General features: G+C 36.9%; 1 protein-coding gene across 1 annotated transcript; it reads right to left on the reverse strand.

The window, feature by feature from the left end:
* Positions 1-3,233: 3,233 nt before the first annotated feature.
* LOC104599716 (putative E3 ubiquitin-protein ligase ATL45) lies at positions 3,234-4,388 on the reverse strand. Its single transcript, XM_010262379.3, has one exon. It carries the CDS (start codon positions 3,917-3,919, stop codon positions 3,365-3,367), a length of 555 nt encoding a protein of 184 aa, XP_010260681.1. The 5' UTR covers positions 3,920-4,388; the 3' UTR covers positions 3,234-3,364.
* Between the last annotated feature and the right edge of the window lie 8,074 nt (positions 4,389-12,462).

Below are 12,462 nucleotides of genomic sequence, written 5' to 3' on the forward strand. Positions count from 1 at the left end.
AAATGTTTTCTACATAATTTATATATTTTTGTGTTTGTATCTTTTTTAAAATTTTATTATTTAATTATAACTTAACAACTTGACACATTTGACTTGAAATGTTGAATTGGTCTACCACCAAATAGGAAAACAATTTCTCTTTTGAGTTAGTGTTGAATTTTGTACAAGTTAACAACAATTCTTGTTCATCATATCTAATTTTTAATATGAATAATATAAAATATTAGATATATGTTTAAATGTTTTCTATAGAGTTTTATCTTTTTCCATTTTTTATATTTTTTTATCATTTTTTTAATTTTTATTATTTAATTATGAAATCAATGGTTGACACATATGATCCGAAAGGATGAACTGTTGACCCACAACTAGGAAAACAACTTCATTTTTGGGTTGGTTTTAAACATGGTTTTTAAAACTGATATGGCGACCAAACCAGTCAGGGGCCTAGTTATCGGGTCGAACTACCGTTGACCTACCGTTCGACCCGAACGGTCGGCCCGTTCTAACAAAAAAATAAAAAAATTTAAAAAAAAATTGAAAAACAGTCAAAATCGTTCGAACAGTTAACTGGCCGGTTCAGCGGTTTGCTAACCAAAATCAACGGTTTTGGGGAAATCATGATTTTTCCGGTCTGACCGTCCGGTCCGGTCCGGTTTTGAAAACCATGGTTTTAAATTTTATATTTTATTTTCAACATCAATAAAGTAATTATTATTTATTACACTTATTTTTCTTTAATATGATTAATATAAAATATTAGATAGGTGCTAAATGTTATTTACAAAATTTGTACTATTAGATAATATTTTTTGTGTTTTTATATTTTTTTTTCAAATTTTTATTTAATTATGATATCAAGGGTTGACATATTTGACTCAAAAGGTTGAATTGTTGATCTGTCATAATTTTTATTTTTAGGTTGATTTTAAATTTATATTTCATTCCAACATTTTAAAAGTTTTTTATTTAATTATGACATCATGAGTTAACCCACTGGACCCGGATGGTTGAATTGCTTACTCACCACCATAATGGAAAGATAATTCTATTTTTGGGTAAAACATGTATTTTATATCATTAAAAATATTAGATGTAGATCTAATTGATAGAACTTATTTGTTTTTATTTTGTAAAAGTAATATCTTAAATATAGAATTTAATAAATGAATGGGAGTAATATCCTAAGATAAGACTTAATGAGAGGGAGTTGAATGAAGAGAAATGTAGTAATTCAAATTACATTTTGTGTCCTTACAATTAGAGATGGAACAAATTCAAAAATAGGGGTATTCTAGTCAAGAAAAGGATTAAATGAATGTAAATGAGAGTTAATACTTAAAATATGAAACTTAATGAGAGGAAATTGAAAGAGGAGAAAAGCGGTTTTTCAAATCACATTTCCATCATTAAAATTACACAAGGACCAAATTCAAAAATTGGGGTAATTTAGTCAAACAAAAGTTACATACTATTATTCACACTTTTAATAATGGAATAGATAAGCGTTAAATGAAAAATGTAAAATGACATTTTTGCTATAGCTTGTTTTCCTATTATTGAACAAAAGAAGTACTTTTGTGTCATTTTATCTAATAAGTAATACTAAATAAAGATGTCAAATAACATTTTTGCCTTTGCTTGTTTTCCAATTCAAACTTTAGAGAGGGGGCATTTGTTATCCAATGAAAATTCTAGAACCAGGGACACCTATTTGCACTTTTATAGATGGTATAAATTTACACTCTTCCCACCTTTGAATTTTGATAAATACCACTTAATTGATTAGCAGTTTATGATACCAGTTGATTGGCCACAAGTTTATTTTTGGGTATCACATCTTTCTGGTATCATAGTTAAACCCTTTTTTATGGGGTTAGGGCCACACAATGGGGTATCACATCCCCCAAATCCATAACCCTAGGGTTGCAAATGGATTGAATAGATATATCCAATTTTGTTTTATTTATGTTAGAATTTGGATCTAATATTATTCATTGCATTTATATTGAATTCGAGTTGAGTTTGGATTGCAATAATTAGATATTGGATGGTATAAATGAGTTAAACTAAAATGATCAAAATGTTATTATTTATTATTATTAAAGTGAATCAGAAATGGCATTAATGATATTGTATTTCATGATCCACAAAATGAATAATTGAAAATTATTTGTGAAACTTTAACCTATGAGAATTTAATAAAAACATTACATTCAACCAAATTTGTTAATGCAGTTCAAAAAAAAATCAAATTTGTTAATAGCTGACACTATAAAATTTAAGTATTATCCAATAAAGTTCAATTAAATTATACTATTCAATATCCAATTACAATCGGAATTTGATTTGATAGACCCATATGAGCATAACACCCTCAACCAGAGTGAAGGTGGGATTTTTGATGGACCCATAGTGAAGTCTCCCCAACACAATCAAACTATGTTACCAACTGAATCAATTTGAATCATGTATATATATATATGTATATATATTTTTTAGTAATCATCTTTTGTTATCTTGTTGGAAACTAGCTTTTGACGTTTCAAATTCAATTCTTGAGATGGGAAACTTTTCCATCAATTCTCTTTTCTTATGTGATGTCCAACTGAAAAGAATAAAGGGGAAACTGTTCTTTTTGATAATCAGAAGTCAGAACATGTAAAAAATAAATAAATGAAAAAAAAAACTGATTTCCTTGAAAACGCTCTATCTCCGCCCCCAGAGAAAATGATTCCACTGGCGATCACCCTCTATCCATGTTTGGTTTCTATCCATGTTTTCATCAGTTTTTATCTTACTGGGGTGTCGTTTTATGCAACACCCAATTATTGGCAACAGGAATCCCATTGACAGAAACCAAACATGGATAGGAATTGAGTGCCATTTGGCATTATTCCCCTTTAATTGATGCCAATCCAACAATTAGAAAGCGACACTTCACGTGAGAGCACCCTAATGGAATCAGGACCACCCCAAGTAACTGTGCTTTTCCCTACTGGGCTACTGGTTGTGGCTTTCACATGGTAATCTATATCCATCTCCTCAGTCACACCCAAGTTGCCAAATTCCATCTAAGAGTCTCACAACATCTCAAGATAACCATTGAATCAGTCATGGCTACGTATATATACACTTAGCTTGCATGCTTTCAGCTGTGAGCTAGCTACATACCATATATACATGAAAAAAGTAAGCTAATTAAAAGAAAGATATAGGAATTGAAGCCCAACTACTGAAACTAACTTGAATTACCATTATTAATTAATTTATTAGAGAACTCTCACCCTTAGGGAAGTCTCTTGAGCTGAATAATATATATTTATTATATTAGATGATATGTAAATATATCAACAGAGGTTCATTAGGCTGCAGATGTGACAATCTGCAGGGCCGCAGTGGTGGTGGAATCGTTGCACTTGAGGTGATGCCGACAAGTAGGGCAGGAGGAGTGAGACAGGAGCCAGGTATCGATGCAGGCAACGTGGAAGCGATGGTTACACAGAGGCAGGAGTCTTACCCTGTCACCGTCCAGGAAGTCCACCAGGCAAATGGCGCAGCTGGATGTGGAGGCTGCTGCAGGTGATGAGCCGGCGGCCGGCGAGGAGGTTGCATAGTAGGTAGAAGTGGGGAGCGCCACCATATCTTCCTTCTTGAGACCAGAGTTGAGGCGGCGTGATGCAACCCAGTGAAGAGGCTCGGTGAGTGCACGGTGGGTGCACCGAACTACGCATTGGAGCATGGTGTTGAGGCCGAGTGCACAGACCAGTGCGCAGAGCATGGCGGCCACGATGACCACAAGGTTGAAATCCAGGGGCGACGTGGGTTCATCGGATTCAACAGCCGCTGAGATGCAGGCGGTGGGGCTCTGGGTGGGAGGTGGTGGGAGGACTACTGCTTCATCCATGGAGGGGATCATCAGGGTGAAGGGAGAATGAGGAGTCGTAGGAGTTGGGGAAGAGAAGGGAAACCCACATCGTAAACCAAAGCAAAATAAGCAAATTTGGGTGATTGATGGATAGATAGTTAAGCTTCAATGGATCTGGGAAGGTGTTGATAGAATGATGTATAATGGTGGCATATATGGGATATGCTTGCTGATAATCCACTGCCTAGCTACCTTTTTTTATGCGCTCTAAAGTCTAAAGGCAAAGGCATCTCTCTCTCTCTCTCTCTCTCTCATCAGTGAATAGGTGAATAGGTAAACACATCAAACTTTTCTAAAAAGAGTTGTGCTTTCCTTAAACTTGTCGTATATGTAAAGGGATGTTTATTACTTGTTAGCAGTAATAATTGCATTATTGGAAATAATTCTTGGAATAGCGAGAGAGAGAGAGAGATTTTGAAGTGTTAATCACTGAATAATTGAGGTGGGTGTTTGGATAGAGATTCAAGTGAAAACTTGCTCACAGAGTGGTAGTACACTTCAACGTTCAACCCCTAAAAAGTTGTGAGATGCGTATTGATTCTTTTGCACTAAGCCAATTAATGAATGAGCTTACATGTAAAGGTGTTTTTTTTTTTCTATTTTTGTTCTGTTTTCTTTCTCTCTGACTGATATTCTTCATGTCATGGGGTTACTGAAATCTTTCAAAAGACAGAGAAAGCTAATTAAGGTTTTTCCTACTTTGATCAAGACATGGAGAGAAAAGACGCACCAATGGATCTTTGGTTTAAATTAGCTCCTACGTACGCAGTGAGACAAGTTGGATTTCATGAAAAATTCTCAACTAACATAACTGTTAAAGAATTAACTCATTGCAATCATGTGGTTTGTAGGAATAGGGATCTGGAATTGGAATCAGAATGACCCATTCCATACACTGAAAATCGATCCCATTTCCATTCTTGGGGGAATGACATTCTCCCATTTGAAGAAATGGTTATTTCCTCCTCCATTCTTGGGAATGAGAGCTCATTCCAATTAATTTCAATTCAGATTCTCCAATAAACCAAACAAGCTATGGGAGTAGAGTCAGAGACCAATTCAGTTCCAATTTCAATAAATGTAAATTCTGATTCTAACTACAAACCAAACGGACTCTAATTATAATATGATCTATATAAACTTAGAAAAGAATCATGTATATGTTGTAACATTATGGATTAGTACATGGGGAAGAGTGGATAATAATGTGGAGACCAAATCCTTAGGGAAATATACCTCTGTAGTGTTAGTGTGGTGGTCGTTCATGATTATTGCTCTCTTGGTCGATCTCCCCGCATCCTGTCTGTACGAAAGCCACGTGTAAAACCACTTGTTGAGAGCACATCAGTCAGTCATGTCCCACCAGTGACTGAATTATATTACATTAACCATGATGTCCCACCTGATTACAATTTATTGATCTTTCTTTTCAGCATTAAGATGCTATCAAACATTTCCTTATTCCAGTAGGCATTACTTTTACTGTGATGTGAGTTGACATAACTACATAAGCAACTTCTTTGCTAGTATTGATGAACAGAGAAATTAGAGATGAGTGGAGATGCTTGGTTGGTGCTAAAGCTAATTGGTCATGAGGAGTATATCTAATAATCAAAGGGTTCGTTTGCATTGGAATCAAAATCCTTCAAAATTAGAAATGGAATTACCTATTCCTATAGTCTGTTTGGTTCATATAGGAATCTGAATGAGAATTGGAATTGGTTACTGGAATGAGATTTCATTTCCAAGGAGGGGAAGGAATGGCCAATTCCCTCAAATGGGGAAATGCCATTCCACCAAAAATGGGAATGGGATTCTGATTTTGCCCAACAAAACAATTGAGATCAGAATGGATCATTCTGATTCTGATTCCAGACCTCTATTCCCGTGAACCAAGAAGGCCCTTATGTTTAATGGGTCATAATTCATGTACAAGAAGCCACTACTCTTGTTCCCCTTAGAGAAGAAGAGGGTCATCTGGAAAGTATGCATGCATGTGATTTGTTTGGAATTCTTTGAAATTAAGGCCATGTTTGGTTCAACTCTCATTCTTTCACTTTCTTATTTCTTACTCAAGATGAAATTCTGACAAGAATGAGAAAATATTGCTATAAACCAAACACTTTTTTTTCCTAAAAATGAATTCTTTTCAAATTAGTAAGTGTGCTACTTTGCTCATTTTCATTCTTAGAAAAAAGATTGTGTTAGCGGTTATAAACCGTCGGCTTAGGTCTTCAAAATTGTCAACATAGATGTCTACCGGTGGATGGCTAGCGGTCAATGCCCGTTGGCATAAGTTTCCACAGCAGTCTGCCAATAAACATTTATGGTGGTGGTTTTGTAGACCTATGCCAGAAGTTTATAACTGCTGGTATAGAGTTTCTTTAAAGAATGAAAATGAGTAAGATGGGACATATGATTATTTTTCATGTTGCAAGTTACCTCAATTTTTATGTCATGGGCTGATTTTTCATTCGGAAAAAAATAGCATCTATGGCAAGAATTTTATAACAAAATGTTCTAATATTATTCATTTTTGCCTATTCTTACTCATCCTAACCAAGAATTAAAAGAGTAACACCTAGAGCAGCAAACCAAACATGGCCTAAATAAACTCATTCCAGAACTAGTAATTAATTAGGTTCTATTTGGATAAGCTTTTAGTTTGGAGGTTTGGGGATAAAAAAGTTGTTTGAGCATTCGATAAGGATTGCTTTAAAAAATTATAAATCTGAAGTCAAAATCTATTTTAAGTTCCAATGCACAAAGCCTAAAATTGAGGATTTATGCATTGAGATTTAGAAACATAAATTCTGAAACTTATCCAAAAGGCAACCTTCAAAAAGCGTATATGTAATACAAAGATTTAATAATAGATTGATCTGAAGTTAGTCTAACTAATGAAGATAAAAGAAGTAATTAAAAATAAGGGGTCAAAATTCTATCAAACAAAAGTGATAGGACAAAAGTTGGGAAGTTTTGCAGATATTTTGTATATGTAAAAGTATGTATAATATATTAATTGGATAATGTTATCCTTCCAACCAGGTAGTGGTTGTAAGATTTGCTACCCCACCTCAATATAACACACGCGTGGCAGACAAGATAGCTCAATTTTAGGTGTTGGGTCAGGTTCTACACGGAAAGGGTATGGTGCACAGAATGAAGTACTTCTGAGCTGCGGTGAGCTTAAGGGTGTCAATGGACCGGTTTTGGGTTGGACCCCATCCAGTCCAAAATCAATTTGAATGGATTGGATGGATCAACAAAACATATTAGATTGGACTAATTTGTCCAAAATATTTATTAGATTGGATTAGACATGGTCCGTCTGTAACAAATTTATATTGGATTGGGTTGGATTAAGTTAATATCTGGTCATTGATATAAGATAAGAATACATGTGTCAATGGATCAGGTTTGGGTTAAAGCCAATCTAAATCAAAATAAAATGAATCAGGTTTGGATTGAAGCCAATCTAAATCAAAATAAATTTGAACAGATTGGACTGTCTAGACATTGAATTGGACCAGTCCAAACTGGTCCAAAACATTCATTGGATTGGATTGGACCTGGTTGGACCTGGTCCATTTATAATGGGCTCACATTGGACTGGATCGGATTGGACCCAGTCCAATTAACACCCCTAACCTTAATTAATCCTGTAAACTTTGCAGTATCCCACTATATATCCCCAATCTGGTGTTTACATTAATTTGAGAATAGCTAAAAACTGATAGCTGTTTTATTGGCTGTGGGACCAATAATATAAAAGAGAAAACATAGTGGTCACAAACAATTCAGCAACCCAATGGTGAATTATGAACATGCCACCCTTTGAAATAAAAAATCAATTGATGTGATGTGTTAAATTAATTACAAAAGCAAGAGAGGGAGAATCCGTTGGGAAGGAAGGGGGATTCAGTTCTTGTAATTAAAATTGTGCTCACACTGTTTTCACAGCCCTTTTCAGCCATGCATATTGGGAATATCTTCAAGCTTGTATCTTTTTATTCATGGGAAATATTCTTCCGGATGCATAGCTGAAGAAGGGCTGCGAGAACAGTGTGAGCACCAAATCCGATTTCATTTGGGAGGGCTTCAGTGATAATTGAGCTATATTGACTGAGCTGCGTTGAAGAAGCTATTAGAATTGGCATCATTGCATAGTTGATTTGCAAGCTCAATGAAACCATATTTAGACTTTTCCGGGTTTTTCATCAAAAACAACTTCTAAGTTTTTCATCTAGGGCTGTCTTGCAAAGCCAGAAGTCACAGCGTGAACGCCCTCCCAAACGGGCATTGAGTGGCGATGGGGCATTATCATTGATTACACAGCCCCTAACAAGTACATCCATCACTTTCAGCTTATCTGGACTTAGCTTTTTGAAATGGAAGGCATTTCAGGACCTAGGTTTCATACCAGGCAATTAAAATAGAGAGTGCAGTTTATAATAGGGCGTCCAGGATTGAACACTAGAGTGCTTGGTCAAATAGGCTTTGAGATCTCATCTCAAAGAACCATTCAACTTAAAAGCTTAAGCTGTTAGGTGAGGTCCCTGAATTAGGTTTTTATTGTCCAACAAAGAGGACACTAGAAAGCGTTATATTATTGATGATCAAAGCTACTTTAAACATAGATTTTACAAGCACTCAAACCATATTAGTCACTCTGATAGTATTTAAATAGGCTGGAGCATGTACAAGAACATAATTATAGCGAGCCCACATCTCCTGAAAGCATGGTATCTAGATGAATGCCGGAATATCTCTCATACATATATGTTAAATTCATGGATGCTGCTCGCTCTTGCTTTCAAAGCCTTTGCAGAATTTTTGCTTTCAGGAGATTCCATCTCAACTAGAGCTTGATGTCACGAGGTGGCGAGATTGATTCAACCCTATAGGAACACTCTAGAAGCTTTCAGAAGCCCCAAGACATTTCAAGAGAGTTCAAGGAGTCTCCGGAAGCATTCTAGAAGCCTCATGAATGCCCTTAAGCCTTATATACTTCTACATTCTTTTAGAGCATTTCTAAAGTATTCATGTACATAAGGGAACTAGGATAAGTCTAGAAGTAGGAGAAGTCTAAAAGAAAATTTAGAACAATCATGTTCTAGAGAAATCCTGTAAGGAGGTGGAAGTGTCTATAAAAGGGGACCCCCTCCCTCATTTGAAAAGGCAGAGAAGAAGAAGCAAGCAAGCAATCAGGCATTGTATCCCTCTCTTGAGTATCGTAAAGAGTTCTTTGAGTTCTCCATTGAAGGGATGAAAGATCCATCATATGGACGCCCAAAGAATGCGGAATGAAGGGGGCGAATTTCAAAAAATTTTTCTCTCCCTTCAACTGGAGAATCGCATTCCCTATTTAAAAAATCATATTTTCAAGGACCAATCTTGAACCAGATCTGAACCAAAAAAAGTAGGAGAGAGGTATACCTGATAGAGAGAAATATTATCTCTCAATGGAGGTATTCACGCCCAAGGAATGATCCAAAGACTGCTCCCACTGAATATGGCGCAGTACAGGATGGAGCAGAATCAGCAGCGTTCTCAAAGAACCTGATCCTTCGTAAGAATAGCTGGATGGCACATGAGCATTGCTTCCAACCAGTCCTTTCACAAAGGGCTGATATCAAGATCGAATCTTAATCTCTCTCACAAATTGGAGATCGAACTAGAGGTCTGGCGGCAGCAGGAAGGAGGCGGCAAGAAAGAGTTTTGCAGAGATTGTAGAAATCTTTCTTCTGTGATTTCAGCTCTGAAGGCTAGAGACCTTTTCTCTCTTGTGTTGTGTGTCCAAAGGCTACCGCCCCCTCCTCCTTTTATAGGCTTAAAGGGATCAGCTTCTAATCCCATTAGGAATTGCTGATCCAAATCATATTTGGAATAGAAGTCCCTTTAAGTGATAAGGGAAAACCCTTATCTTATTTGTAGATTAGATCAACCCTTTCCTAATCCTATTAGGAGGCTCCTAGATCTAAATAAGATTTAGATCTTGGACTCTCTGAGTGGATAGGGTCAAGGCCCAATCCTATCAACTGATTTAATCCCAGATCCGCCCCTCATTTAAACTGATGAAATCAACCCAGTTCGAAATGGATTTTAGGCCCATTAAGGTTGTGTGCTCACTTAGCCTTCCAAACTGCTGCCCAGTTGGGCTTCCTTGTATGGCATGGGACCCAAACATTGATCTACACATCAGCCACATGGGTTCGGCCCAGCCTTTGTTACAAGGCCTGGCCGAATACACTGCTATGGACAGTGCACTCCCTGAAACCCATCAAATGGGCTCTATGGGCCCAACACTTACCCTAAGTGGTCCCTGGGCCAAGCCACCTTGTAACACCTAGGGATTGTGGGCAGATGCAAGATTAGCCCATCAGGTATTGCCCTCAATGGTCTTACACTTAACCTCTCAGCCCATAATGATCAAACACTGCCCGACAAGAGAGGACCTATCCCTCGGCTGCAAGGAACAGTTTTGCACTCTCTGCTTATATGGATCCCGAGAATTAAAACCTTTTGCAAACATTTTAGAAACCATAATATATATACTTTTATATCTCATATAAAATATACTTTGCAAAAACAAATCTCAACGATTGAAATCGGTTGCCGGCAGTCTTGGTTTCCATCAGTGAGAGTGCATCCCCGATCATTACCTTTGTTCGACAAAGGGGCTGATCCTGTCACTATGATCACCCACTTAGATGAATTCTCAGATTGTCCCAACATACCCAGGTTTTGACCCCCGTTAGGGATCTCACTAATTGGTACATCAAAGACAACCCAATCCGACACCTAGTGCAGTATCATAATCGAGTCTAGGGGTCGGGTGTAACTTTCCAGTTTTGTCCATTAATCTCCAAGGTCCAAGGCAATACTGGAAATCTGGTCCAGTTCAAAGATTCAATTAATCGTACACTGCATGTGCCTAGGGTCTCACCCTGGCAGTTGAGACAGGCCCACCCCAACCGACTTGGTGGCACAACAGTGTCATCCTTATCAAGATAGGTCTCCCCAGACCGACCCACTGGCTGTGAACATTCTAAGCTAACACGAGTCTCATTAAGTGTCCAGTTTAAGGGTATTACATAGAAACATACCAAGGGAACATGAATCAAATATGTACTTTTATTCATTTACAATAAACTCATAAAGTACATCATTCTGATTGAAGCTAAGGGCATACAAAACTGTCCAACAGTCTCTCTTTCTTTGTGTGCTTTGCGCCTTTGTTGCCTAAGTGTATGCCTCAGTGTGAGGGATGAATTGGATAAGAGCCAGGAGAAGTGTTCTAAGTAGGGAATACTGACTTGTGGAGCGACAGATTGCTGCCCAAGTGCCGCACAAGACGCTAGAAGAGACTAGATCCATAACAATGAGGAAGCTATGATATAAATAGTTGGGATCTCCTATACCAACAAAACTCTTTCCAACACCTTATTGACTTGATCTAACACCGCACATCCTATTATGAAACTAGGGTTCACTATAAAAGTGAAACCACCATGTATGAGATGTGCGATATCAGATGATGTTAGAAGGGTGTTGAAACGTATTTTGTTGGCAGGTGATTGGTGTAAAATGTCAAGCTATTGTGGCTTATCCTTTATTTGTAGGGTGAAGAAGAAATGTAGCCGAACCTAGAGTTCTGAGTTCTCCCTATATTATATAACAAAACTCTCTCTTTTGGCATCTTCTTCTCTACGTGCTCATTTTGGACCTTAGAAACTAGAAACAGCAGTATTTCTCATAAATAAACTACCCATTCTTCATGAGAGAAATTATTTCATATTACACTAGCACTCTTCTGTACTTGGAATATTTGGTTGTCTATTACCCTTTTCTTTGATCATATGTCAAACTTGATTTCTAATCCCTCCGATTCATCTTTGTTGGTTATAACACTCAGCACAAAGGTGTGAAGGGCATTTTGGGAACAAAAAATAAGAATGTTTTTATTTAGGTGGTATTTGGTGCGTCTTTTCCGTGCACATTTTGATCTGTGGGAAGCTCAAAAGACTAAAAAAGGGGATTAGATCTAATAGGCACAATAAAGTAAGAACTTAAATGAGTTCTTGATAAATATCGTGACAACTATCAAAAGTGGGTATTAATCTTTTTTAAGGGTAGGTTGAGGGTATTTTAAGGGACAGGTGTCAAAAAAAATTTTCTGAATACTCATTTGACATGTTTACAATGTTGTATCTACCTGATCCCAATTGCCAAAAAAGGTCTATTTTTCCATTTGGTATTATATAGAGCAAAAGATGCAAACATGATCATGCAGAAAGACTAAAAAAAGTTGAAAAGCTCAAAGCTTCAAATGAAACTTTTGGTCTTTCGGTGCTGAAAATAGCCTTTCCAACTGTTTGTGACAGCCCGGTAGACCATGACACTGAATCAATCAGTTTTTTTTTGAAAGAAATAAGAATATTGCTAGGTCTGACGTTTCGACTAAAGTGATAAGAGGTCTTAAAATAATAGTCTGAAGTAGTCTGAAGGAATTTTGATTTTCGGACTTCAGG

This window comes from Nelumbo nucifera, chromosome 7 (assembly GCF_055504915.1).
Source record: "Nelumbo nucifera cultivar China Antique chromosome 7, China Antique-T2T, whole genome shotgun sequence".
NCBI lineage: Eukaryota > Viridiplantae > Streptophyta > Magnoliopsida > Proteales > Nelumbonaceae > Nelumbo > Nelumbo nucifera.